At 37.8% G+C, this 25,384-nt stretch overlaps 1 protein-coding gene and 2 long non-coding RNA genes across 4 annotated transcripts; 2 read left to right on the plus strand and 1 right to left on the minus strand.

Annotated features, from left to right (window-relative positions):
* Window positions 1-550: 550 nt before the first annotated feature.
* On the minus strand, window positions 551-25,040 carry col2a1a (collagen, type II, alpha 1a). 2 transcript variants are annotated; one of them, XM_077224410.1, is made up of 54 exons: window positions 24,593-25,040; window positions 22,262-22,471; window positions 20,842-20,858; window positions 20,704-20,736; window positions 20,570-20,602; window positions 20,299-20,352; window positions 19,980-20,081; window positions 19,812-19,889; window positions 18,973-19,017; window positions 18,778-18,831; window positions 18,506-18,559; window positions 18,354-18,407; window positions 18,170-18,223; window positions 18,032-18,085; window positions 16,877-16,921; window positions 16,714-16,767; window positions 16,558-16,602; window positions 14,650-14,703; window positions 14,430-14,528; window positions 14,247-14,291; window positions 14,002-14,100; window positions 13,851-13,904; window positions 13,611-13,718; window positions 13,470-13,523; window positions 13,283-13,381; window positions 13,058-13,111; window positions 12,343-12,441; window positions 12,175-12,228; window positions 12,020-12,073; window positions 11,872-11,925; window positions 11,696-11,749; window positions 11,543-11,587; window positions 11,330-11,428; window positions 10,295-10,402; window positions 10,133-10,186; window positions 9,993-10,046; window positions 9,839-9,892; window positions 9,615-9,668; window positions 8,851-8,958; window positions 8,546-8,599; window positions 8,365-8,418; window positions 8,083-8,244; window positions 7,872-7,979; window positions 7,240-7,347; window positions 7,015-7,068; window positions 6,530-6,637; window positions 5,975-6,028; window positions 5,517-5,624; window positions 5,363-5,416; window positions 5,127-5,234; window positions 4,758-5,046; window positions 3,417-3,604; window positions 2,755-2,997; window positions 551-2,034 (listed from the first exon to the last, which is right to left on the minus strand). In XM_077224410.1, exons 1-54 carry the CDS (start codon window positions 24,684-24,686, stop codon window positions 1,888-1,890), a joined length of 4,476 nt encoding a protein of 1,491 aa, XP_077080525.1. In that variant the 5' UTR covers window positions 24,687-25,040; the 3' UTR covers window positions 551-1,887. The 2 variants fall into 2 exon arrangements, with proteins under 2 accessions (XP_077080525.1, XP_077080526.1); XM_077224411.1 differs by lacking the exon at window positions 22,262-22,471 and having other exon boundaries at window positions 24,593-24,864.
* On the plus strand, window positions 1,608-3,302 carry LOC143732937 (uncharacterized). The gene is made up of 4 exons (XR_013201215.1): window positions 1,608-1,699; window positions 1,895-2,057; window positions 2,762-2,898; window positions 3,162-3,302. It is a non-coding gene; the product is annotated as an uncharacterized LOC143732937 (long non-coding RNA).
* On the plus strand, window positions 8,844-9,973 carry LOC143732936 (uncharacterized). The gene is made up of 3 exons (XR_013201214.1): window positions 8,844-8,981; window positions 9,617-9,685; window positions 9,841-9,973. It is a non-coding gene; the product is annotated as an uncharacterized LOC143732936 (long non-coding RNA).
* Window positions 25,041-25,384: the final 344 nt, after the last annotated feature.

The following is a 25,384-nucleotide window of genomic DNA, read 5'->3' on the forward strand; positions in this document are numbered from 1 at the left end:
CTCTTTTATACAAAGAAATAAGTCTTCTGACATTTCTTTCCTACGTGATTGCATTGTTGTCAGCAAGTCTGAGAATGATTTAATGGGCTTTTAATTGTCGGGAAATTACTCATATTTAAATGTTTGGTTCAACTTACTGTTGATCAAAAATTGCCTGACTTGCACCAGAAAAGGAGGGTGGTCACATTTTTGCAACACAACATTTTATCACTTTGATAAGAAAATCTTCCTGATTATTATTGACATGCTTCTTTGGTAATTGATGAAGCAGACTTGCTGGAACATTATATCTTCAAGGAACCCTAACATGTCTTCTACGTAAAGGTACGGTTATTCCTGAGTTTGTTGGCTTTCATTTATGCTGAGTATTTGTACAAGCCTTTGTGTCTGATACCCTGTATGCTTCTATTCCAGAAAATTCACAAATATACAGTACAAACACATGCACGAAACTAATACAAACAAGCAATGCAACTATAGTTTTGTACTCTAAATTCATACATTTAACATTTTGTGCTCATGATGATTAAAAACGCAATTAAAATCTGACTTCATAATTCCTTGTTTTTTCCTTTATTTTCAATTTACATTAATTAAAATCGTAACAAAACCAGAACCAAACAGAGAGAACAAACAAACAAAAAAAGACCAAGATCATAATAATATTAATTATAACAAAAATATACACACCCTCATACACACACACATCCTGCTCAGTGCTACAGCGATCCTTTGGGAGCAAAATTCCGGCATTGCCAAAAGAGTCCCTCTGTCTTTTGAACATCCCGTGTAGTTCCGCATCCTCTGAGCAGGCTGTGTGTGTTGAATGAGGCCAGTTAGGGAGTGGGATGGTCTGGGAATTCTGGGAAATACTGACTGATAGATCAATACTAATAGCACCTTCTGAAGATGGACTGAGCCGTGCCGGGGTGTCTTCCTGACGTTTCTCGAACCCCAGGCTGCTTTTGTTCACATCCAGATTTTAACTTTGTTTTTTCCTGTGTGAGGTAGCTTTTCTTGAAAAATGAAGATCATGCAAATAAACAAAAAATAGAAATGTTTTCCAAATTTATTAGATTTTTTTTCTTTTTTGCTGTAATGTTATAGGTCCAAAACTTCCTTGTTTGGGCAATCATGAGAAAAAAAATATTGATTTACAAAAAAAAAAAAAAGAAAGAAATGGAACTGCACTTTCCCCCAAAAAATGTAGGTGTGTATAGGCACAGGCTCACACACACAAACACATAATTGTGAAAATATATAGATCTGGCTGCCTCAGTAAAGACTGAATCAAGATTTTTTTTTGTTATTATACACAGTAAATATAAACTTATTCCCTCCTCAGGTTTGACATTTCACAAAATCTTGCACAATGTTTTCTTCTGAGTCACAGTCAGGAGGCAGAAGGAGGGGTGGAGTGGGACTGGGGATGGCCTTTTTCTTTAGTGGGAGGGACTATTGTGGTATCCAGCCATGATGCTGTACAGCATCACCCACCCACCCACCCACCCCCTGCAGGATGTGATGACATCAAGCCATGTTTCTGTCTTTCATTGAATCTCTTATTCTTCTTGTTGCACTCACTTGTTCTGTCCCCCTCTTGGCTCCCGTCAGGAGGAGGTGCTGCACTGAGGACTTGTGGGAAACATGGCTGGATTTCAGAGGGAGAGACTATTTGGGGCAATCCCATTTTGCGATGGTATTCCTGCACACTAAACATGGACAGCACGACTTTTTGTGTTTTAGAGAAAAAAAACTTTCGTCAATTTTCAGATTTCTTTTCTTTTCTTCCATATTTCGTTATTTGGAGATTGTATTGCATCCTCACAGTTATTGCTCGTCATTGGTATTTTTCCATGTCTTATCTCAATCCACATATGTTTTTTTTTACAAGAAGCAGACTGCACCAATGTCCACTCCAAACTCCTGATCTGCTCCTCCGATGTCCATTGGAGCAATGTCCACGATGGGCAGCCTGGATGTCTTCTGAGTTTTGTACTCAATCACAGTCTTGGCCCACTGACCAGTGTGTTTCTGTAAGACAGCAGAAAAGCCATGTAAGTATATGTGTGTGTGTGTGTGTATATATATATATATATATATATATATATATATATATATATACACACAATATAGCTAAATAAATAAATATTTTACTTACACAAATTTTTTATTGTTTTTTAAAGAAGCTGGCTAACCAAGCCTGCATTTGTTTGTAATTTTTTTTTAAAATATTAAGAAATATTATTACAATTTAAAATAAGTGTTTTCTATTTCAATATATTTTAAAATGTTATTTATTCCTGTGATGGCAAAGCTGAATTTTCAGCATCATTACTCCTGTCTTCAGTGTCACATGATCCTTCAGAATTCACTATAATATGCTGATTTTGTGCTCAAGTAACAATTATTATTATATTATTATCAATTTTGAAAGCAGTTGTGCGGCTTAATATATTTGTGGAAACCATGATATGTTTTAATAGGATCTTTGATGAATAGAAAGTTCAAAAGAACAGCATTTATTTGAAATAATGTTTTCTAACATTATAAATATCTTAACGGTCATTTCTAATCAATTTGGTGCTTCCTTGATGAATAAAAGTATTATTTTCTTTAGAAAAGAGCTTACGTACCCTTAACTTTTGAACAGTAGTGTATATAATTTAATTTATTTCATTAAAATGTAATTATAAAAAAAGATTTTAACTATAGCCAGTATGCTTGAAAAGTATATTATATGTTGTGATTCACCTTGCAGCCATCCTCAACCACGCCATATGTAAAGCGGCTGTTGCCCTCTGCTCTGATCTCCACATCATTGGAGCCCTGCAGCAGAACGGCCTTTTTCAGATTTCCTGTGGCTTGGTCCATGTAAGCCACGCTGTTCTTGCAGTGGTAGGTGATGGTCTGAGTGGCCTCAGTAGACAGCAGTCTCAGGAAGTTCATCTGAATGCTGGTAGTACTAGGAGTCTGGCTGCTATCAGCATAGCTGAACTGTTAGAAAAGGGTGAACAAAATATTTTAGTTAAAAAACTGGTCATTAATATCAATGAAAGGTGAAATGTAACACTAGAAAATAGATTGTGGCAAACAGGAAAGGAGGGAGTATTTCAGCATAGCTACTTGTCCCTGCTGATTTATGATTTGATTATTTTCAGCACCATGGACCAACAGAAATTCAGAACTGTGAACAGCTCCCCAAACTAGCTGTGATCTCAACCAGATGATGGGAATTTGCAAGGACTCAGGCTGGCTTTGGAACAACTGTTCATAATCAAATCCAAATGTGACTTTTTGTGGTACTGTAAACCTTTGAACAGACTTTCCTATGATTTATTTTTGTGTTGTTTTGTTTGTGGTCACTAAACTAAAATTTAAAGTGAACATCTCCAAAATGAAAGGATTAAACTTACGTGGAATCCACCATTCATGCTCTCTCCAAACCACACGTGCTTCAGCCCCTTGCCCTTACTGCTCCACCAGTTCTTGCGTGGGATTTTGGGAGTGCTGGGCTTCACACAGGTCTCTCCGGTCTCCATATTACAGAACACTTTGATGGCATCAGCACTGCTACCAAGGTTAGGATCAACCCAGTAGTCACCTGTGGATTGGGACCAAACATTCAAGTCAAGTCACCTCTATTTATATAGTGCTTTATACAATATAAATAGTTTTAAAGCAGCTTCATAGTAATACACCGAAAAATAACAGAATCGTTGATGCAAACTTTGTCAAATATGAGACAAACCAAAATTCTGCTGTAAAAAGCTCTAAAAAGACAAGTGTCATAATTCAGTTCAGTGTTGGTTGACTTCAGTTCAATAACTGTGTAAAGTACATAAATTATTTATGAAACAAGTTCAATTCAGCTATAAGCAGCTGTACAGAAGACAGTTGTGCCGTTATTCAGCTCATCTCGGTTCAGGTTTTGTTCTCATTCGATAATGTCAGTGCAGTCAAATCGATAATATTACTGGATATTAAGTGTCTTTTAAACCGCAACCAAAAGCGACAGTGCCAAGGAACATAAACTCCATCAGGTGACAGAAATTTAAAAAATAAAAAAATAAAAACACGGGGGAAGCTAGGCTCAGTCACGGTGCTAATTCTCCTCTGCTCAAATGAAAGAATGTGAGTAATAGTGAGTATCATTCAGGTGGGTTTGAGCCGGGGTGTCCAAACAAGGTCCTGGAGGGCCACTGTTTAGCTCCAACTAGCCTCAACACAACTGCTTGGAAGTTTCTAGTATGTCTTGTAAGACATTGATTAGCTGGCTCAGGTGTGTTTAATTGGGGTTGGAGCTGAACTCAGCAGGAAAGTGGCCCTCCAGGAGCTGGATTGTAGTGATGGGAAGTTCGGATCATTTTACTGATTTCGACTGACTGACTTCATAAAAATGAACAAATCTTTATTTGAGTCATTTCGATAATTTAAGTGGCTTTAAATGTTATTCTTTTATGTTAACAGCCAAATTCCCCGAACACATCTACCTACGCAATCTTGATCATATTCTGAATTAAGAACTCATTATAATACTGCCAAAGATCATTTACAAGGAACATAAATATTTACCTTAGCTTCCGAGTCTTTCGTTCATTTGTCATGTGACAGATGCAATTAACGGATGGTTCATGAATGACCCATCACTACTGGATTGGACACCCCTGGTTTTGAGCATTTGGAAGCTCTGTCGTGATGCATATGAACATTCTCCTAATATAAAATTTTCTCTGAATCGCTTCTTCATTTCTTACCGCTCTTCCATTCAGGGTGGCAGAGTTTCAGGTCTCGGCAGGAGCGTGCAGGTTTCTTGCGGGAGCCGTCTGGGCTGCGGATATCCTCGATCTGGCTGTTGATTGACTTCAGTGTGGCATCCACCTCCACATCATGTTGTCTAAGAGAGCTGGAGGCCTCGTCGGCACGCATGTAACGCAGAGGATCAGGTCCTTTCTCAGTCTGAGCCAACCCAGCAAAGGCAGACATGTCAATGCCAGGGCCAGGAGGACCAGGAGGACCAGGAGGTCCTGCGTTACCAGGTGGACCCTAAAGTGAGCAGAAAGGAAGAAAAATTAATCGATATGAACATCGAACTTGATGTCTGTGAATAATTCAGCTGCACTCACAATTGGGCCAGACTCTCCAGAGCGTCCACGAGGTCCAGGTGGTCCAATGGGTCCAGGCTGACCGTTAGAACCGTCCTTACCAGCTGGTCCAACAGGTCCGGATGGTCCCTATTGCAAATGAGATGGGTTAAATACACCATTAGTAATCCATCTGAGCATTGAAGTTTATAATTTGTGGTTCTCAGCAAGTTAAATACAACAGCTAGCAAGTTGAAGACAACAGAACAGACACTCACCTTAGCGCCACTTGGTCCAGAAGGTCCGGCCGCACCCTGGTCTCCAGGAGAACCCTTTTTTGAGGAGACACAACAGAGTTGTTAGCATATCTCACATCACTGTTTTACCATTATAGGCTGTTTGTAAAAACTAAGACTTGTTAATGAGACTCACTGGAGGTCCTGGCAGACCCTGAAGACCGGTGAATCCTCTGTGTCCCTTCTGACCTCTTTCTCCAGCTTCTCCTGCCTCACCCTTATCACCACGAGGTCCTTGTGGTCCCTGATGCAGAAAAATGGAAAAGGTCCATCAACTTGTAAGCAACTAAAATGTGATATACAGTAAAGCCACAAAAATGACTTTAAATGTGACTTTAAATCAATGACATTTTTAATTTGAATAAATCCAGTTAATTTAGATGTTACCACATGAAGGACAATTTTTGCATTAACTAAATGGAGTTTAGGAGTAAGACACTGAACTCTTCTTGTCAATTTACTGTATTTTACTGTATGTACTTCTTAGCTATATTTTGTAAGCATAATATATTTTGAAAATGTTGAGAATTTAAAAGCTCAACGTGTATTTTTAGCTTTCTGTTTTGTTCTACAAGCTTAATAAAAGGTACTTACAACCATGCCTCTAGCTCCAGCTGATCCAGGAGGGCCAGCAGGTCCTTGTGGGCCCTTAAGAAAGTAAACAAGATGGTAAATACATAATAAATAAAAATACTTTATGTAATATAAGTGGTAAACATTGCTAAAGCTTTTTAGCTCTGAGCTTTTAATCTTCATAAGGATGGACTCTTGCACATCATCTTACAGATGATTTTTCTTCCTAAAAATTATGTAACACTAATGTGTTTTGATTAACACAATTAATAGGGTTTTGTTGATTGAAATATGAGACTATAAATTAAATCAAGCAGCTTCCTGTAGAATTTATCCAAAGATATAATGGTGATCATTGGGATATTTTAACAAAGAGTGTCAGAATTGAGGTATTCAGAATGGTCATCATTGGTGATTTGAATAATGGTGGCAATAATTGTTATGCGAGTAGTAAATAGGCTATATTACTGCTTTTTGTGTTTCTGTCCCCTAGATGCAAATGTCATGCATTCTTGTATCCAAAAGATAGAATGTTTATAGTATTGAAAATGTAATTTTTTAAGTGAATGTACTCACATTCTCTCCCCTGTCTCCCTGTTTTCCAACTGGACCAACTGAGCCAGGGGCACCAGGAGCACCAGGAGCTCCGGGAGCACCAATCGGGCCAGTGTTACCACGCTCACCCTAGAGAAGAAAAAATAAAACACATTACGTCTTTCAGCTGGCTGGAAATCCATCTGTGAATGGACTAGGAACCATTTTTGTCAAAAATTTTAGACAGAAATTATTTAAAATTAATAAGACATATTTAACATTTTATCAAATAAACACACTTACTATATAATAAATAAGTAATTTTAAAATTATTTTTTCATAGTTTTTTTCTTCAGTAATTTAGAAACTAAAATAAATCAAAATAAAAAAGTTAACTTGACTTTTGGACCTCAGTGTATGTGGTAAATAGTGTTTACTTCTATGGAATTTCTAGACTTCTTTGTGATTTACAAAGATCAGAGGGCAATAAAAAGATATTATATGTGTTTGTTTGTTTGTTTCCTCACCTTCACACCAGTAGCACCATCTCTACCAGGTGGACCATCAGATCCAGGATTACCCTAAAGACAAACAGAACGGATGAGTGAGATCTGGTCTTTAAATGGTTGTACTATATACATTGGAGGAATCTGAACTTTACTTTAGATCTACTTTTGAGTCAGATGAATCCAGCCTAGGTTTGCCTTGTTTGGTTCTGATTTTATCATGTTTTTCATGTATGTGTTTTTTACCTCACGTCCAGTCTCGCCAGCAGGTCCAGTCAGTCCAGGAGGTCCAACAGGCCCAGGAGGTCCACGGTCACCAGAAGAACCAGATGCTCCCTGTTTGCCAGGCTCACCCTGAGGTACAAATCATTAGTGTCAGATTAGGGACATTGCATCATTATCTAATTATATCACCATCAGTACTTAATAATGATTTGAGAAGAAGAAAAAAAACATCTTAAATGTATGCAAGATAAAAATATGTAAGTGGCCCATTAAAAGAGGCATTTTTAATTATAATACTTAATGGCCTGGTTTCACAGACAGGGCTTAGATTTAGTCAGAATTAGACCTTAGTTCAATTAAGATATTTAAGTAGCTTTTATAAACGTACCATAGACAAAACATTGCTGGTGTGCACCTTGAGACAAAATAATGGCACTGACATATTTTAAGATATGTCAGTGTAAGTTGCTTTCAGTTAAAGCAGGTCAAACAGGCATTTTAGTCTGGGACTAGCTTAAGCCTGGTCTGTGAAACTGGGGGTATATTAATTACAGTCTTGACCTGATAGATAAACACTAAACTCTATGCTAAAATGTAAAAGAATGAAAGATTTTCAAGTGGAAATTATGTTTCTTGTGGGTTTATCTACTTACAGAGGGTCCTGGGAGTCCTGGGAAACCCCTTTCACCACGCTGACCAGGCAAACCAACAATACCACGCTGACCAGCAAGACCAGCAGGGCCAGAAGGACCATCAGGACCCTACACAGGAAATAGCGAGAGAAGAAAAAATTAAGCTGTGCTGAATACAACAGACAAATGTGCCTTGGGTGCTAAAATGGGCATGTATGAATCTGAGCCTTACAGGAGGACCATCCTCTCCAGACTCTCCCTTCTCTCCAGGTGTACCAGGAGGTCCACGCAGTCCAGCATCTCCTGGTCTGCCTGGGGGACCGGCATCACCACGAACTCCCTTAGGACCATCCTTACCAGCAGAACCTGCAGGGCCAGCAGGACCAGGGTTACCCTGAGAGGAGAAAATAAGTTTAAAAAAAACAATTTGATTTGGATAATACTGTTTCGTCTATTAATTTAAACTAATTATGGAGGAACCACAGAGAAATGTCTGTGATTTTCAGGCGCTTACATTGGGACCAGGTGATCCAACTCTTCCTGCGGCACCTGGGAAACCAGTGACACCCTACAATGGAGGAACATATTTTTGTTTAGAAAAATCAATGCAGTCTAATGTCTTTACTTTCAAAAGAACTAGTAAATATTAAAAAACAAATGGAAAGTTTTTACACATGACTAATTTAGTAACTTACAGGGGCTCCTTGGGCTCCACGTGCTCCCTTGGGTCCTGTAACACCAGTTGGGCCCTGAAATCAAACAGTGAACATTGATGAGCCAAGTATAATAATTTCATCCAAGTAAATACAGCACAAAGTTGAAGCACTATGCTAAACTCTCAATTTTTTTATGCAGACAAGATTTCAAAAATGACGTGGCAATAACCAAAACCAAATTGCTTTCTAAAAACGAGCTCTTTCAATTGAATATCAGTGTGAAACTGATTTGCAAAGTGATAATGCCTCAAAGTAGCATTAAATGCTGAGGCAAAGACCCTTACCACTGGGCCAGGTGCTCCGGATGGTCCTTGGGGTCCAGGGGATCCACCATCACCTTTCTGTCCTGACTCACCCTGCTCTCCCTTAATTCCAGGTTGGCCATCAGCACCCTGAGGAGAGACAGAGATGAAAGGTTGTAATCAGTTTTGGCTTTCTCATAACTGAATGCTCTAAATTTCAGTTTTAATACTAAATTGACACTCCCTGATCGATTATTTCACCTTCCACTGGGCTATTTGAGAAAACCAAATAGAAAAGTAAAATGAAAAAGTTTTGAATAATAATTTTTACACTGTATCTACAGAGAATTGTAGATTTTGAACATTGCAACTAAAGAGTATTGAGTTTTGTAGCAAATCAGTGGATGTTCAATAGATCTGAAAACTATTACATTAATTGGCACATTGTTTTGCTTATAATTTTATTTGCGTTTTATGATGCTCTTAAAATGCCAAAATCTTAAAATATGCACCTTTTCATGTAAAAAAAAAAAAGAATTCCATTTAGAAAGGAATGCATAAAACAATCTATAATTGAGCTAGTGGGTATATTTGCATTGTATTGACATCTGTGTCTCACAGAATATCCCTTTATATTCACAATATTATTAATTGGTTGCTTTTTACTGCTTCTTTAAGTTGCTTTGTTAGACATTTTAATGAATTCATAATGGAACTTATCTTTTATGATAAATGATAGTCTATAATATTCACAATTGCATCACTGTAGAAAAACTGAGGCATTTTGTAACAGTGTTTCTACTTACAGGGGGTCCAGCAAAGCCAGCAGGTCCGGGTGCACCAATCTCACCACGATCTCCCTAACATGATGACAAAAGTATAATAAACAAGAAGAAAACTGAAGATAACCTTTAAACTATACAATTGACAAAACCACAAACTCCAATTGAACTTCTTTTGCTGTCTAGTTGTAATGTTAATGAATTACACCAATCACATTGAATAAAAATTGAACAAATGTTTTGCTTACAGGGGCACCACGAGAACCAGGAGCACCATTTGGGCCAATGGCACCAGTTTCACCCTGTGAGAGAAGAAAAAGAATAGTGAATTAAACAAATCTCCTCAAATAATTTCACTATACAATCAATGGTGGAAGACCACAGCAGGGATGAGACATTCACCTTTGCGCCATTGGGACCAGAAGGACCAGGTGGACCAATTGGACCAGTCAAACCCTAAAAAAAAATGACAGAAACATCATTACTTATAATGAGTAAAAAAAGAAAGCAATTTCCTTACATTTGCTGTATATAGCACTTACTCTTGAACCATCTTTGCCAGGAGCACCTTCAGGTCCTTTCTCTCCGCTGTCACCCTAGTAAATGAGACATTCAATCATTCAGTAGGCTGTTCATAAGTAATATGACTTTAGGTTGATGTAATCACTGAGAGGATGGGTTGTACCATTTCTAAAGACACTTACTCTGTCACCTTTAGCTCCAGAGATTCCAACAGCTCCTCTCTCACCAGGCATGCCCTGCAGACCGGGAGGGCCCTGAGCTCCAGCACCACCAGCTGGTCCAATTGCACCCTGTTGGAAATCAAGCGGAGACATGAGAGTTTGAGAGATTGACTATGTTGAGGGTGTTGGGGCACGGGGTCCAAAAGTTTGAGACCACGTTGAATATCTTTTGTTTTTGTTTTTCATTTTAACTTGGAAGTAAACAAATATATAAATATAAAAAATATAAGTTATTGAGTATTTATAAAGTATTAAAAAACTATAAGATAAAAAATTGTGCTTTGAAAAATGTAGGTAGGTATGCTGAAAAATGAATACAAAATATTAAAGAGATTGCTAAACAAATGTAAATTTATTTCATAGTTACTGTAACTCCAGGCAGTCAATATATATATTAAAAAAATGTATACATGTGTATGTATATATACTACTGGAGGAATAAAAGTATGGATTTAATACTTTTATATTCAACAAGAATGCATTAAATTGATCACAGGTGACATATAAGTCTTTTACATTGTTACAAAATATCTATTTAAAATAAACTGAACTTTTCATTAACTGCTGAGCTTTATGCTTTAAGAATCCTAAAAAAAAATTATTCTGGTCACAGTTTTCACAAAAATATTAGGCAACACAACTGTTTTCAACATTGAAAATAATAATAAATTTTTCTTGAGCACTAATTCAGCACATTAGAATATTTTCTGAAGTATCATATGACACTGAAGTCTGGAGTAATTCAGATTTGCCATTACAGGAATAAATTACATTTTTAAATATATATATTATAAAATATACTAAAATAGAAAATAGTTATTTTAAATTGTATTTCCCAATATTACTGTTTATTCTGTTACTATTTTTGATTTAATAAATGCAGCCATGGTGAGCATAAGAGACCACAAATGGTAGTGTATGTATTCATTTGACTGTTTAAGGATTTTATTTTGAATAGTAGAGCACAATCTCAGTCAGATGTGATTTGGGTCTGACCTTAGGTCCATCAGTTCCGGGAGTTCCTGGAAGTCCCCTTGGTCCCTGGAGACCCTGAGGGCCAGCGCCTCCTCTCTCACCAGGGAAACCACGTTCACCCTGAGAGAAGCACAGGCAAGAGTTATTTTGTCCAAAGTAATTACTAATTACTAATTAGTACTGATTTGCATTGAGTGCAAATTGGGAATCTTTTAGTTAAGGATAGGAACTCACTCTTGGTCCAGTGGAACCGGCAGCACCACTCTCTCCAGGAACACCCTATAGAGAGGAAGAAAATCAGCATAGTTAAAATCATTAAAACATCACAACAGCACAAATAGAGAATAATAATAAATACCTGTGTGATAAAAAATAAGTCATCCTTACCTGGTCACCAGGTTTACCAGGCTCTCCGGGGGCTCCAGTAGGTCCTGGCAGACCCTGTGCAAAAAGGGAGTAAATATTTAAAAAAAAAAACTGATAATTACACTCTTTCAGTTTCATTAATATAAAAAGTGCAGTTTTAACCCTCTTTCACAGTTAGTTGTGTTGTGAAACTGTACCTGGAAGCCAGATGGACCAGGCTGACCTTGCTCTCCTCTCTCACCAACAGCACCCTTAAAGCATAATGAAATCACAATTTATTTAAAAATCCAAGAAATTATTACAAATGGGATTTGAATATTACAAAAAATATGACAAAATACTAACAGCAGGGCCAGGCGGACCAGCAGCTCCAGTCTCTCCATCTTTACCAGGCAAACCCTAATGGAAGAAAAAACAAAGAGAGACAAATCTGAGGATATCTGAAAAAAAATATATGCATGAAAAAATCTTGATCCCCTGTCTTTTGGAACATGACTTACTCTAAGACCAGGCCGTCCAAGAAGTCCTTTCTCTCCAGTTTTTCCAGGTTCACCCTGTGTGGGAGAGATACAGTCCCTTCAGTACAACACATACACTTCCCACCCACTTTTATGGAGATGAATATGAACACTTGTATTTGATTTGCAGAAATACTCTAATGGTCTTACATTGGCTCCCTTAGGTCCAGGGAATCCCATCACTCCAGGCTGACCACGAGCTCCCAGAGGCCCAGGAGGCCCAGGGCGTCCATCTTCACCAGCAGAACCCTACAATGAATAAAACATCTTCACTATGATAACCCTGAATAACCCTGAATAACCCTGAACTATGTTGATATGCAGCGATTAGTATCTGAATATCGTTTGTACCCAAAATATATTTTGCACTATACAGTAACATTCAAAAGTTTGGCGTCAGTATGATTTTTTTCTGTTTTTGAAAGAAGTCTCTAATGCTCAACAGGGCTGCATTGATTTGATTTGAGTTTTAAAATGTAATCTATTCCTGTGATGAAAAATCTGATTTTCCAACAGAAATAATTTGTATATGGTGATTTAGTGCTCAAGTAACATTTCTTATTATTATCAAAGTTGAAAACAGCTGTGCAGCGTAATATCTTTGTGGAAGCTGTGATATGTTTTTCAGGATTCTGATGTTTTAAAAATCATTCATTCTTAAGATGTGTGAATTAAAGAGACTCTAGATAAAAATATTCTATTTAGAAAATATTCTAAATATAAGAGTAAAAATACTCTAAATATTTAGCAAAAAAAATCGTACTGACCACAAACTTTTGAATTGTAGTGTACATTATTTTTTTATTCTGTAACTCTATACTTTAAAAGTGACAATAAAAGTGCTTTAAATTGTATAGATACTCACAGGTGCTCCAACTTTTCCTTGAGGTCCAGTATCACCAGGGCGTCCAGTGAGACCCTGTTAGAGGAAGGAACAGATGAATGGGAAAAAATGCAATGAGCCTTTAAAGCAACAAGCATAAAAGCTTAAATTTTAGATTGTAATGTCTGTTGAGTAAAGTTATGATCATCTAAATTGACCTGAATAATATGTGTTCAGATAAATCAAAGAAATACCACAATGACTCACTCTGGCTCCAGGAAGACCAGACTCGCCTGTGCGGCCAGGATCTCCAGTCCCTCCTTTTGGTCCGGTCAAACCTGGAACACCACGATCACCAGGTGCACCCTATCATAGGACAGAACATTTGAGAACAGAAATCAGGAGGAAATACATGTGTTGGGTAGTTGAGTAACTATGAGTCTAAATCACCAACCTTTGCTCCAGCTAGACCATCCTGACCAGGGAATCCCCGGTTACCTGGAGCTCCCTAATAAGGAAGAACACATATGAACTTATTAGTGTGGTTCTTTATCATTCTGTGAATCAGTAAACCTAATTAGGATATGATACATACTCTCTCTCCAGGGGGTCCAAGAGGTCCGGCAGAACCAGGCTCTCCTCTTGGTCCTCTCTTTCCTTCCTCTCCAGATGGCCCAGGGGATCCCTGAGGTCCTACAACACCCTGTGCAATAAGGAGAAAAATATGCCTGATTAGTTTGCTACAATATTTAATATGATTGTTATGGTCAACAGCCTTTAAAGTGGATACAATAGAAAGGACATGAAATTGATAAAAATGACGTTGGTTACTTACACGCTCTCCCTTGGGTCCAGCCTCGCCTTTAAATCCTGGAATACCAGGGTCTCCCTGTATAAATACAATAGTGTTTTCAATAAGTATATGAAATAGTTAAAAAATGTCTGGGGAACACTGAGATTAAATTGTTCAGAATATGATTGCGTACAGATTGTCCTTTAGGCCCAAGAGGTCCAGTAGCTCCCTGAGGTCCGGGCGGGCCACGGGGTCCTGGGAAACCAGGGGCACCAGCAATGCCAGAAGCACCCTGCAAAAGGGAACTCAATCTATTATTGTTTACATTAGATTTTAAGTGTTAAAATTGGCATGAAAAATTGTATGCTAAAAAAACTATTTTATTTTATTACAGAGAAATTAGAGAAAGAAAATTAAAAATGATGTGGATATACTCACAGCAGATCCTTTGGCTCCAGGAATACCATCAGTACCAGGGTTACCCTATAGTAAATAGTAAACATCTAATATTTAAAAACTCATTATAACCATTGAAATCCAAAGTATTAAATATATTGAATACACTGACAAAGAAAATCAAATATAAATATTGCTTGTAATATTATCTGTATGTTTACTCACAGATGCACCAGAAGGTCCAGGTGACCCAGGTGTTCCGGCCTCTCCACGGGGTCCTTGTGCACCCTCAGGTCCACGAGCTCCAGTGGGACCAGCTTCACCCTGCCGGAGTAAAGATCACATCTCATTGTCAAGGCTAATGGTATTTTTTATACTTCAAATGTTTAAATTTAAGAATGGGAAGGAATTCACAGAGAAGTGCTGTAGATGACAGGTATTTTACCTTAGAACCAGGGGATCCAGGGAAACCTGGAGCACCAGCAGGACCAACAGGACCCTGAGGACAGAAACATCAACAAATGATCAAAGTGGCATGCTTATTTAATGTCCACCCTACACATCCCTTTAATGTTATTCTTTGATTTGTAAATTGAATCTATATATATATATATATATATACAGGTCCTTCTCAAAAAATTAGCATATTGTGATAAAGTTCATTATTTTCCATAATGTAATGATAAAAATTAAACTTTCATATATTTTAGATTCATTGCGAACCAACTGAAATATTTCAGGTCTTTTATTGTTTTAACACTGATGATTTTGGCATACAGCTCATGAAAACCCAAAATTCCTGTCTCAAAAAATTAGCATATTTCATCCGACCAATAAAAGAAGTGTTTTTAATACAAAAAAAAAGTCAACCTTCAAATAATTATGTTCAGTTATGCACTCAATAGTCAATACTTGGTCGGGAATCCTTTTGCAGAAATGACTGCTTCAATGCGGCGTGGCATGGAGGCAATCAGCCTGTGGCACTGCTGAGGTGTTATGGAGGCCCAGGATGCTTCGATAGCGGCCTTAAGCTCATCCAGAGTGTTGGGTCTTGCGTCTCTCAACTTTCTCTTCACAATATCCCACAGATTCTCTATGGGGTTCAGGTCAGGAGAGTTGGCAGGCCAATTGAGCACAGTAATACCATGGTCAGTAAACCATTTACCAGTGGTTTTGGCACTGTGAGCAGGTGCCAGGTCGTGCTGAAAAATGAAATCTTCATCTCCATAAAGCTTTTCAGCAGATGGAAGCATGAAGTGCTCCAAAATCTCCTTATAGCTAGCTGCATTGACCCTGCCCTTGATAAAACACAGTGGACCAACACCAGCAGCTGACATGGCACCCCAGACCATCACTGACTGTGGGTACTTGACACTGGACTTCAGGCATTTTGGCATTTCCTTCTCCCCAGTCCTCCTCCAGACTCTGGCACCTTGATTTCCGAATGACATGCAAAACTGAGCAACAGTCCAGTGCTGCTTCTCTGTAGCCCAGGTCAGGCGCTTCTGCCACTGTTTCTGGTTCAAAAGTGGCTTGACCTGGGGAATGCGGCACCTGTAGCCCATTTCCTGCACACGCCTGTGCACGGTGGCTCTGGATGTTTCTACTCCAGACTCAGTCCACTGCTTCCGCAGGTCCCCCAAGGTCTGGAATCGGTCCTTCTCCACAATCTTCCTCAGGGTCCGGTCACCTCTTCTCGTTGTGCAGCGTTTTTTGCCACACTTTTTCCTTCCCACAGACTTCCCCTTGATACAGCACTCTGGGAACGGCCTATTTGTTCAGAAATTTCTTTCTGTGTCTTACCCTCTTGCTTGAGGGTGTCAATGATGGCCTTCTGGACAGCAGTCAGGTCGCCAGTCTTACCCATGATTGCGGTTTTGAGTAATGAAACAGGCTGGGAGTTTTTAAAAGCCTCAGGAATCTTTTGCAGGTGTTTAGAGTTAATTAGTTGATTCAGATGATTAGGTTAATAGCTCGTTTAGAGACCCTTTTCATGATATGCTAATTTTTTGAGACAGGAATTTTGGGTTTTCATGAGCTGTATGCCAAAATCATCAGTATTAAAACAATAAAAGACCTGAAATATTTCAGTTGGTGTGCAATGAATCTACAATATATGGAAGTTTAATTTTTATCATTACATTATGCAAAATAATGAACTTTATCACAATATGCTAATTTTTTGAGAAGGACCTGTATATATATTGACAATTGTCCATCTGACAGATATCCATCTGATATCTCTATGTAACCCATATGGGTTAACCATTAGTTAGCATTAGCCATACCATTACTGAAGTAAAACCAAATTATGTGAGAACTTGTACTTAAGGAAGTAAGGAAATGCACTTACAGGAGGACCAGCGGGACCAGGCAGACCATCATTACCACGGGCACCCTATGGACAGACATAAGCAGAATCATTATAGTTTGAAGCCACCATCAGCTGCACAAATTTTTATCATATATAGTATTCTTAATTAGGCGAGTTATCTGAGTGTTCACTTACAGCAGCACCAGTTGCACCAGGACGACCTCTCTCACCGGGCAGACCACGTGGACCCTGACAGACACAAAAAGAAAATAGGATGGAGAGAGTAAGATGCACTATTTCAGTGTCAGAAAACTACATCTTTTGAATCATCAGGCCATTTCTGACTTTAGGTACTCACCATTGGTCCAGGAGCACCACTCTCACCGTTAGAACCTGCCTCACCCTAGAGGAAAAGAGAGATTGATTAGACCTTCCTGTTGCATAATTTGCTCAGAAATTTGTCAAATGAATAAGCCCATTTAGCATCTGCGCAGGTAACATGTTCCTCAATGTTTCTTAACATTGATCTGGTGTCTTTAGGAGTACCTCAGAGCCTTTATAGTTTGAAATATCTTTATATATAAAATAAATTAAAATAAATTAAATGATACTCTTTACTATGTACTAACATTTAAATTAATCATTTGATACAATGCACTTATTATGTACATACATGTTTTTATATTGTACTTCTATTGCAATAATTACCAGCATGTAATTACATCTGTAATTATTTTCTGTAATATAGTTATAATTACATTGTTGACCCTTCCCTTCCCTTTTAACCCAACCTTAAACCTACCCATATCACCAAATGTGTCCCTAAACTAACCCATATCACACCTCAATAGCAGCAAAAGTGTTTTACAATACAATATGAACACAATAAGTACATTGTACTTATATTTTGATGTAAGTACATCATAAAAAGACACCTAATATAAAGTGTGACATTATTCAATATATATATGTTCCAATATATATGTTCCGTTTGTAAGAAATGATTATAGGCTTTTACATAGTTTATCAGTAATCTGAGTTTGGTGTAAATGAGCAGGAAACATTATTATATTATATGAGTTATTATATCCTCAGTCTCTCAAAGGTCTGGAGTCTTTATAGTAGTTTTTATAGTTTAAAATATATTTATCTTATCAAATATATTTAGAAATTAAATTAAATATAACATTAAATAATAAATTAAATTGTTTAATTATATATATTGTTCCAAAGCAGATTTTTAAACAGTAATGTCTTCTTACAACTACATCAATTTAATAAATGTCTGTTAGAATTCTGATGCCCTGTGAAACCTGTGTGCAGTATATTCTTACATGCTGTTTGTCAAATATGATTATAGACCATGTGTTATGTACTGACCACAAACTTTTGAATGGTAGTGTACATCACTTTGCAGTATGTAACTATAGACAGTGTATGTGACTTTTACAGAGTTTGTCTGTAACAGTTGGGTGTTTTGGCTAAAAACTGTCTGTTTTTTATGTTGCTGTACCTTAGCACCTGCAGCACCGGACTCTCCTTTAGCTCCATCAATACCTGGGTGTCCCTACAAACACATTCAAATATGTTAGATGCATACAGAAATAAACAAACAGAGAAACAAATGACTCCAGTCTCTGCTGAAACTCACTCTGTGTCCCTTGATTCCAGGAAGGCCAGGAGTTCCGGGGAATCCACGGGCTCCCTGTAAATTTTTTTAAAAAAATTCTTCAATGATTATGTTGCATCTTTGTAAAAATTGTATTATATAAGATTGTATGGCCATTATCAGAATACTAACAAGAGACCAAAACTGTTGCATGCTGGCTGTTTACCTGAGGCCCTGGGGGTCCACGCTCACCAGGCTTACCATGTTTTCCAGCCTCACCCTGAAAAGAGAATGGGCATAGACATATTGGTTATTATCTGTCACGTTTCACTATTTGGAATAAGTTGAATATCAAGCCAGTGGCAAAAATTTACTCACATCACTTCCGGGTTTTCCAGGGGGCCCCGATGGGCCACGGGGTCCAAGGGCACCCTAAAATAAACCATTTGCTAAAAGTTAATTAAACTTGCATTGTGTCCTACTAAATAGACTGTACCATTGTTGTCTGTAAAACCATGTCATTCTCAATGTGCATATGAATGTGTCATTTGTGTGAGCCATGTAATATGTATGTGGGTATATAAATGTGTATATGAATGTCTCATATGTGTAGGCTAGTGCTCTAAACCAGCAAGATTTGGAACACTCACAGCAGGGCCGGGTTCACCAGTCTCTCCAGGGTTGCCTTGGAAACCTTGTGGGCCCTGGAATGGAAATAAATGACAGTGTTGGTGGCTGCTAACATTTACTCATATCTGTCTGATCAATGGTAGCTTCTGTTATTTTTCAATAAATTGGGAATATGAAATGATTATATGAACATGAATGATTATGCATTTACTTACAGGTGCTCCAGAGGGACCGGGAGGACCACGGGGACCCATTGGACCCTGTAGAAAAAGATCAAGTTAAATGCAGATTGGCCACTTTGACCCAGATAAACAAAAACAGCATGAGAGTGTTGTATTTTCCATTTATTTATAGATTATGTTTCAAGGCTGGTTGAAGTCTAATAAATTAATTATTTGTTTCATTGTGTGTAATTTTGTTTTTAGTAACCACATTTATTGTGGGTATATGTTCATATGTTACAAGCTTTGAATCCGTGAAGCACTATAGAAATTAAACCTCCATTTGAAAAGGCTATTGTCAGCAGGAAGCACTAATGATCAGAAAACAGGAAACAGATTTGACTCTCCTTATATTGTTCAGAATGTTTCAGAGTTGATCATTTATTTCAATAAGAATGTTTGGCAATAGATTCATTTGAAATCACAGAAAGGAGTACAATAACAAAGCAGCACCTAAAATAGAGGCCTATGCTCATCTCAATCCTAAATATTGAAATTGCAGGCGTTTTATTAATTTGTGTATCTTTTTGCATTATTTTATTTTATTTATTTGTATGTTAAAAATGCAGATTATGTCTATCCAGACCATTCCACAAGGGGGCAGTTTGAGAATTTAAAAAACTATATACTATAATAACTAGGAAGATTTGACTTGTTCTGACATATTGTTAAAGTTCCATAATAGCCAAGCCAAACTGAGTACTTTACAATTTGACTTGTAGTGAGATTAATTCCAAATGAGTTTAATACAGATGTGATGTAACGTATGCCATGTCTTTTTAATAGTTGTTTCATACTTGTTTTCAGTGTGGAAACACAGCGTTTTTTCTCACCATTGGTCCCTGCATCACACCCATCTGAGCACCTCCTGACTTCTCATCAAAACCACCAGCCATCTGAGCAGCAAAGTTCTAAACACACACGGAAAAACACACTTACAGTAACCCAAAAAGAGGCAGACCCAAATTTAGCAAGCAGATGAAGGAAAGGGAGAGACGTACTCCTCCAAGTCCATTAGGTCCTGGTGGCCCAGGGGGTCCAGCTGGTCCTGGGTTTCCAGGTGTACCAGGCTCGCCATCTCTCCCTCTTGGGCCGAGATTTCCCTAATAGGATTGGGGGGGGGGGGGGGGGAACAGGGCATATGAGTGGAAAAGAAAAGAGAGTGAACAGATTAACTAAAGCCTTTTCACATGACAGCTTCCTGCAGAGTGTGTCCACTACCCCCTAAATGTACCGGATAACTGCTAATAAGGTTTGACATCACTTTACCTAACAAGTCTGAGAAAAAAAAAAATAGTTTGAAAAGGAAAAATGTCTTACCTTCTCACCCTTAGGTCCTTTCTCGCCACGTGTTCCTTGCTCTCCTGGGGGTCCCTAAAATCAGAGAAAGAAAGAAAAAGTCAAAAAGAAAAGTTGTAGATCACTTATCTACAATAAACAATTTATCTACAATCTATGAGATGAACTCAAGAACTCGAAGAATTGCAACAAAAGGCAAATAAACGTTCAGGAGAGCCACCTAGTGGAGAAATGCAACACAGCATTACAAATTATTCAGAAATCTACTACCAAAGTGTGTTTATAATCTCACCATAGGGCCAGCAGGTCCTCTTGGTCCAACTACCTACATAATCAAATAAATAAATATTATTTAGCAACTATCAGTTTTTACAATTTGGTGAAATCATTCTAAAAACAAAGTTGTTTACTAGTGAAATTACTTACATCTGTAATATCGCCTGGTTCTCCTTTCTGTCCCTGTGGACAGTAAAAAATAACTTATTTAAGACCTAAACCTTAAGAATATTAGTTATTTCTTAAATAACGACCTTGATAAGTGAATAAGTCATGTCAAGACCTCACCTTTGCACCAATTGACTCTGTTGAATCAGGTCACAGGATGAAGGGAAAATAATAAAAATGGACAGTTAGACGCAGAAGGAATTCTATGTATACATGTATTCTATCAATAAGCAAGTATTCAAAAAATGTATATAAGAACCAATGTTGCAGAATAACAGTCTGTCTGGAGTCAACATCTGCCTCATACATTTAGAACACTGCAAACTCATTATCAAAAAACTAGGGGTCACAAAAGGGACAGGAAAAAACGACCGTGAATGAAGTATTCAGCTGATTCTGATTCATAATGAGGACGGTCAACCAGTCAGACACTGTAAGAACTAATTAACAGCTATTCCCTGCTGAAACTGCATAGCTAAAAAATTCCAACTCAACGGCACCCCACTAGGCCATGTACCAAAACAGCATCATTCTCTTCCCAATCTGCATCGGTTAAATTGTTAAAAGCACAATATTAAGGTGCAAGCTGAGGATCAGTTTAAAACATGATGTGCATTACAGCATAATCTATATTATCTATATTAGAAGCATTATTAGGCTATATGCTGCTATAATTAAATTAAATGAAAAACATTTTAATAAATATTTAGAGAAAACTCTTTCTGTATCAGTGCCATGATCTGATTACAGTGAGATAGAGTATATTAAAATGTTTAGGTAAAACTTTTTTTTGTTTTTGACAATTATGTTTATCTTGTTATTGTGTATATCTGTAGAGCAGCAAAAAACACATTTTTAGAAAATGAACAGAAAGTGCATTAAAACGTTGAAAGAACACTTCTAAATTTCTCGTTAATTGGGTTGTTTTGAAAGAGGTAGTGCTATGACTTCTCATTCAAAGAATCTTGTTTTTCAGCTTTTCCGAACTAAAACAGTCTATGGCCAAGGTGAGTCCACTTTCAATTTCATATCCATCTATTTGAACTACTTATGTATAAATAAAATATAATATAATATAATATAATGCTGTTATATTATAGAAGAAAGACAAATCATCCTCTGAATGAATCATTATGAGACTAAAGTATAAATAAATTAGCTCAAAGCTTATTTGTGAGCAGTATAATTAACTGTAAATTTCCTTTTTGTAGTATCGACCAAATATCTTATCTAAAAATCTGATTCCACAGCAAACTGCGGAAAGATTGCGTTCTTTTCTAAAAAAACAACAACAACCTACTATCAAAGTCAAATGTAAAGTGGGCCCATTTTAGCCATAGACAGCAAACGTAAAACTTAAAAGTGTTGCTTTCTTCCCCTTTGAATGTTGCTTTGAGTTCTGAACCCAATCACATGACCAACTTCAAAAGGCTGTAGTCTAGTGGTATGTGAGACTGTTGCCATAGTTACAGAACTCAGAGCAGACAGCTAGCGGGACAGGTATGATAAGCAAAAAGAGGTGTATAAGCAGAGAGCGGACCGATAGGATCGTCGGTTTCAGCTGGACAGATGGGACAGCACTCTCCGGGTGGAATGATGGGATTGGCACAGTCTCTCAGGTCCTCACAGATGACCTCGTCACACAGCACTGCCCCAGAGTCGCACACGCAGACACGGCATGGTTCTGGCTTCCATACAGTATGGTCTGCATACTGCTGGCCATCTTGGATGCAGCTGCCTAACTCTTCCTCTGGAGCCACCAGAAGGGGGCGACAGAATGGAGTGCATGGGGGTAAGAGACAGGTGAGCGACACATCTTCAAGCATACTAAAATAAAAACTTCCTGAAAAAGTTGGAAGAGCATCCTAATAATTATAATTTATAAATATTTAAAAATATATGTTATATATATATATATATATATATATATATATATATATATATATATATATATATATATATATATATATATATATATAATATTTTCTATTATATATACATATAAAATATATATATATATAAATATTTTTTTTCTTTTTTTGTGTGTGTTTAACTCGTGGCTGACATCTGGTTACATTATGATTATACATTCACTACAACACTAGCTAGCAATATTTGCAGGGTGCATATCTACATCTATTTTACACCCTGGTGTGAAATGTGGGCTCCTGTAGTCTGTGGATTTGTAACTGAACCCCATATCTACTAAACTAGCCATGAATGGGGCTTTCTCAAACACAGACAGGGCTGCATTGACGGCTTGGTGCCTTATGCAAACACACCCATCTTGAAAGCTCCATCTGGATCTAATGGTCTCACTTACCACCAGGGCAAACACACCCTCGTGGGCACGGAAGGACAGCCCTCACACACACACACAGAACGCCTTGACGAGTCAGCTTTTCTAATATTCATATGTAAGTGTAATTTGACTTTAACTCCCAACAGCCCTAGTGTACATAAATGAGGCAATTATAGCAGTTTAATTCTATAAATAAAGAAAATCCACTTTTCTTGGATGCAAATATAGGCCAACCTAAACAAGTGTTCAGTGTAATTAACATGTCCTTGTTCACAGTAAGAGCTTAAGGATATCATCATCTTCTATCGTTTCAAAGTTTACCAAATATCACAGTTCATAATCTTTCTCATTCCAAGATGTTTGTGTCCCTTTGAGGTTGTCAGTGTGATGTTTTGGTCATTCCAACAACATTTCAGAAACCCCCTCCCCTTCCACCCACCAAACCTAGTTCCCCAAATCTCCTTTAATCAACGCCAAATCCCCTGAACTAAACCCGAAATATGTTTTGCTTTCCAAATACTTTGCACATGTGCTAATGGTGCACCATTTGAACCCTTGTAGGAACCTTTGCTCTTAATCTTGAGTGAAACAGCTCTGTCACTAGTGGATATTAATGGCCTATATATAGATCAGTCTAATGCTGAAATTGTTACACATAACCTTCTTCTCTACACTATATATATATATATATATATATATATATAGACACACACACACACACACTTCAGGCATCATTTAGGGTTCCTCAGATCGAGACACTAGCAAAATTTCCTCTGAGAACAAAAATTATCAATATTTAAACTCACATTGAAGATTAGCTAGTATTGAAAGCAAGTTTGCTTTATCATCTTAGAACTTTTTCTAGCATTACAACTAAGAAATCATATAATTGTTCAGCGACTTTTAAGGAGTTTTCTTTTTTCTGTCAGTAACTTAATTTTGTGGACGCAACCGATGTCACTTAACTATTTTAAAACGTTTTATATCAGTCAAATTTTCTGTCATATATGCGGAAATCTATATTAAAGTGATAAGTAATGAGAGAAGGAAATGTTTATTCACTGTACCATGACACTGATCCTATCCAGGGGAAAGTGCTCGAGCAGCGTATTGTTGCTAGTAACCTTTTGCAAACGTTTGTAAAATGCATACATACGTAAAACCAAAAATTAATACATGCATACATAATTTAACTGTTTTGTTCTTCAACTTTACACGTAGAAAACTAATAAAAACAAGCGTTTTAGTGTGTTAACCTGTCGCGCAACGCCAGCATCTGTCAAACTGTCTCCACTGCACATGACTGACGCGCGAAAACCAGAACCGTCGCATCACTTGTTTGCAGTGTAGACTGCGTTCAAACTTTGAATATATGCAGACTTAAATGCAAGTATAATGCATATACTTCAGGTCTTTTATTTTACAATGAGAAAGGCATCCCCCAGTCCAGAAGTGAAACGCGCAAACCAAACTGATCAATTCCAAACTCTCCTCTCAAGTCACCATGGCAACACTGTACATTTTTTTAGCAGAATACTTTGAATTTCAATGTGAAAAACTCCAACTTACGGTCATCTTCTTGTTGACATCTTACAAGGGATAGCAAAACGCATTGCGTTGCTACAAGTAGCAGGAGAGTCCGTGAATCCACTAATCTGAACATGTCTAAAGATTAGACATGCAGGTCCTCAGGGGTGAAAGTCGCCGAAGACCCGGCGGAGCGGCAACTCTGTGCTCGCGGGGAGTGTGGAAGTGGATGTGGATGTGTTTGGGAGGATCCGACGCCAGGCACACACAGACAGAACCCACCGCGTCAGTCAGAGCTCCGCGGTTTTATGTTCACTGGCGCATTTATGAATCTTAGTTTATCCCAAAACGTGAGTCCAGCCCCGACCCCCATGGGCGCTGAAATCCGAGCCATATCAGCCCCCCAGCCCACCCCATTGAGAAAGAAGAGGAAAAAAACTCCGCCACTCCTCTATCTCAAGAACAATTCCATCCAAACCCATCCACCCCCTCCCCTCGTTGCCCTTTCCTGGCAAGTGGAGGGCTTTCTCCATGTGCCTTTGTATTAAAGTGCATCAGAATGGCCTTTGCTCAGAAAAGAGACTTGGAGAACCAAAATACATTCATTGTTTCAAAGATTTTGACGCACAGGCTGCACATGACCACTGAAACCCCAAGATAATGTTATGTATCAAAATACTGCGAGTATAAGAACCATGGGTGTTCATACCTGATGCAGCAGAAATATAGAGTTTGGTTTTTCAATATTACTTCCATATTCTTGCAAGAAGGTTATTAAAGGGATAGTTCACCCAAAAATGAACATTTTGGCATCACTTACTCACCCTCAAGTTA

This window comes from Siphateles boraxobius, unplaced genomic scaffold (assembly GCF_051911475.1).
Source record: "Siphateles boraxobius isolate OS27281-9 unplaced genomic scaffold, OSU_SipBor_1 9, whole genome shotgun sequence".
Classification (NCBI taxonomy): Eukaryota; Metazoa; Chordata; class Actinopteri; order Cypriniformes; family Leuciscidae; genus Siphateles; species Siphateles boraxobius.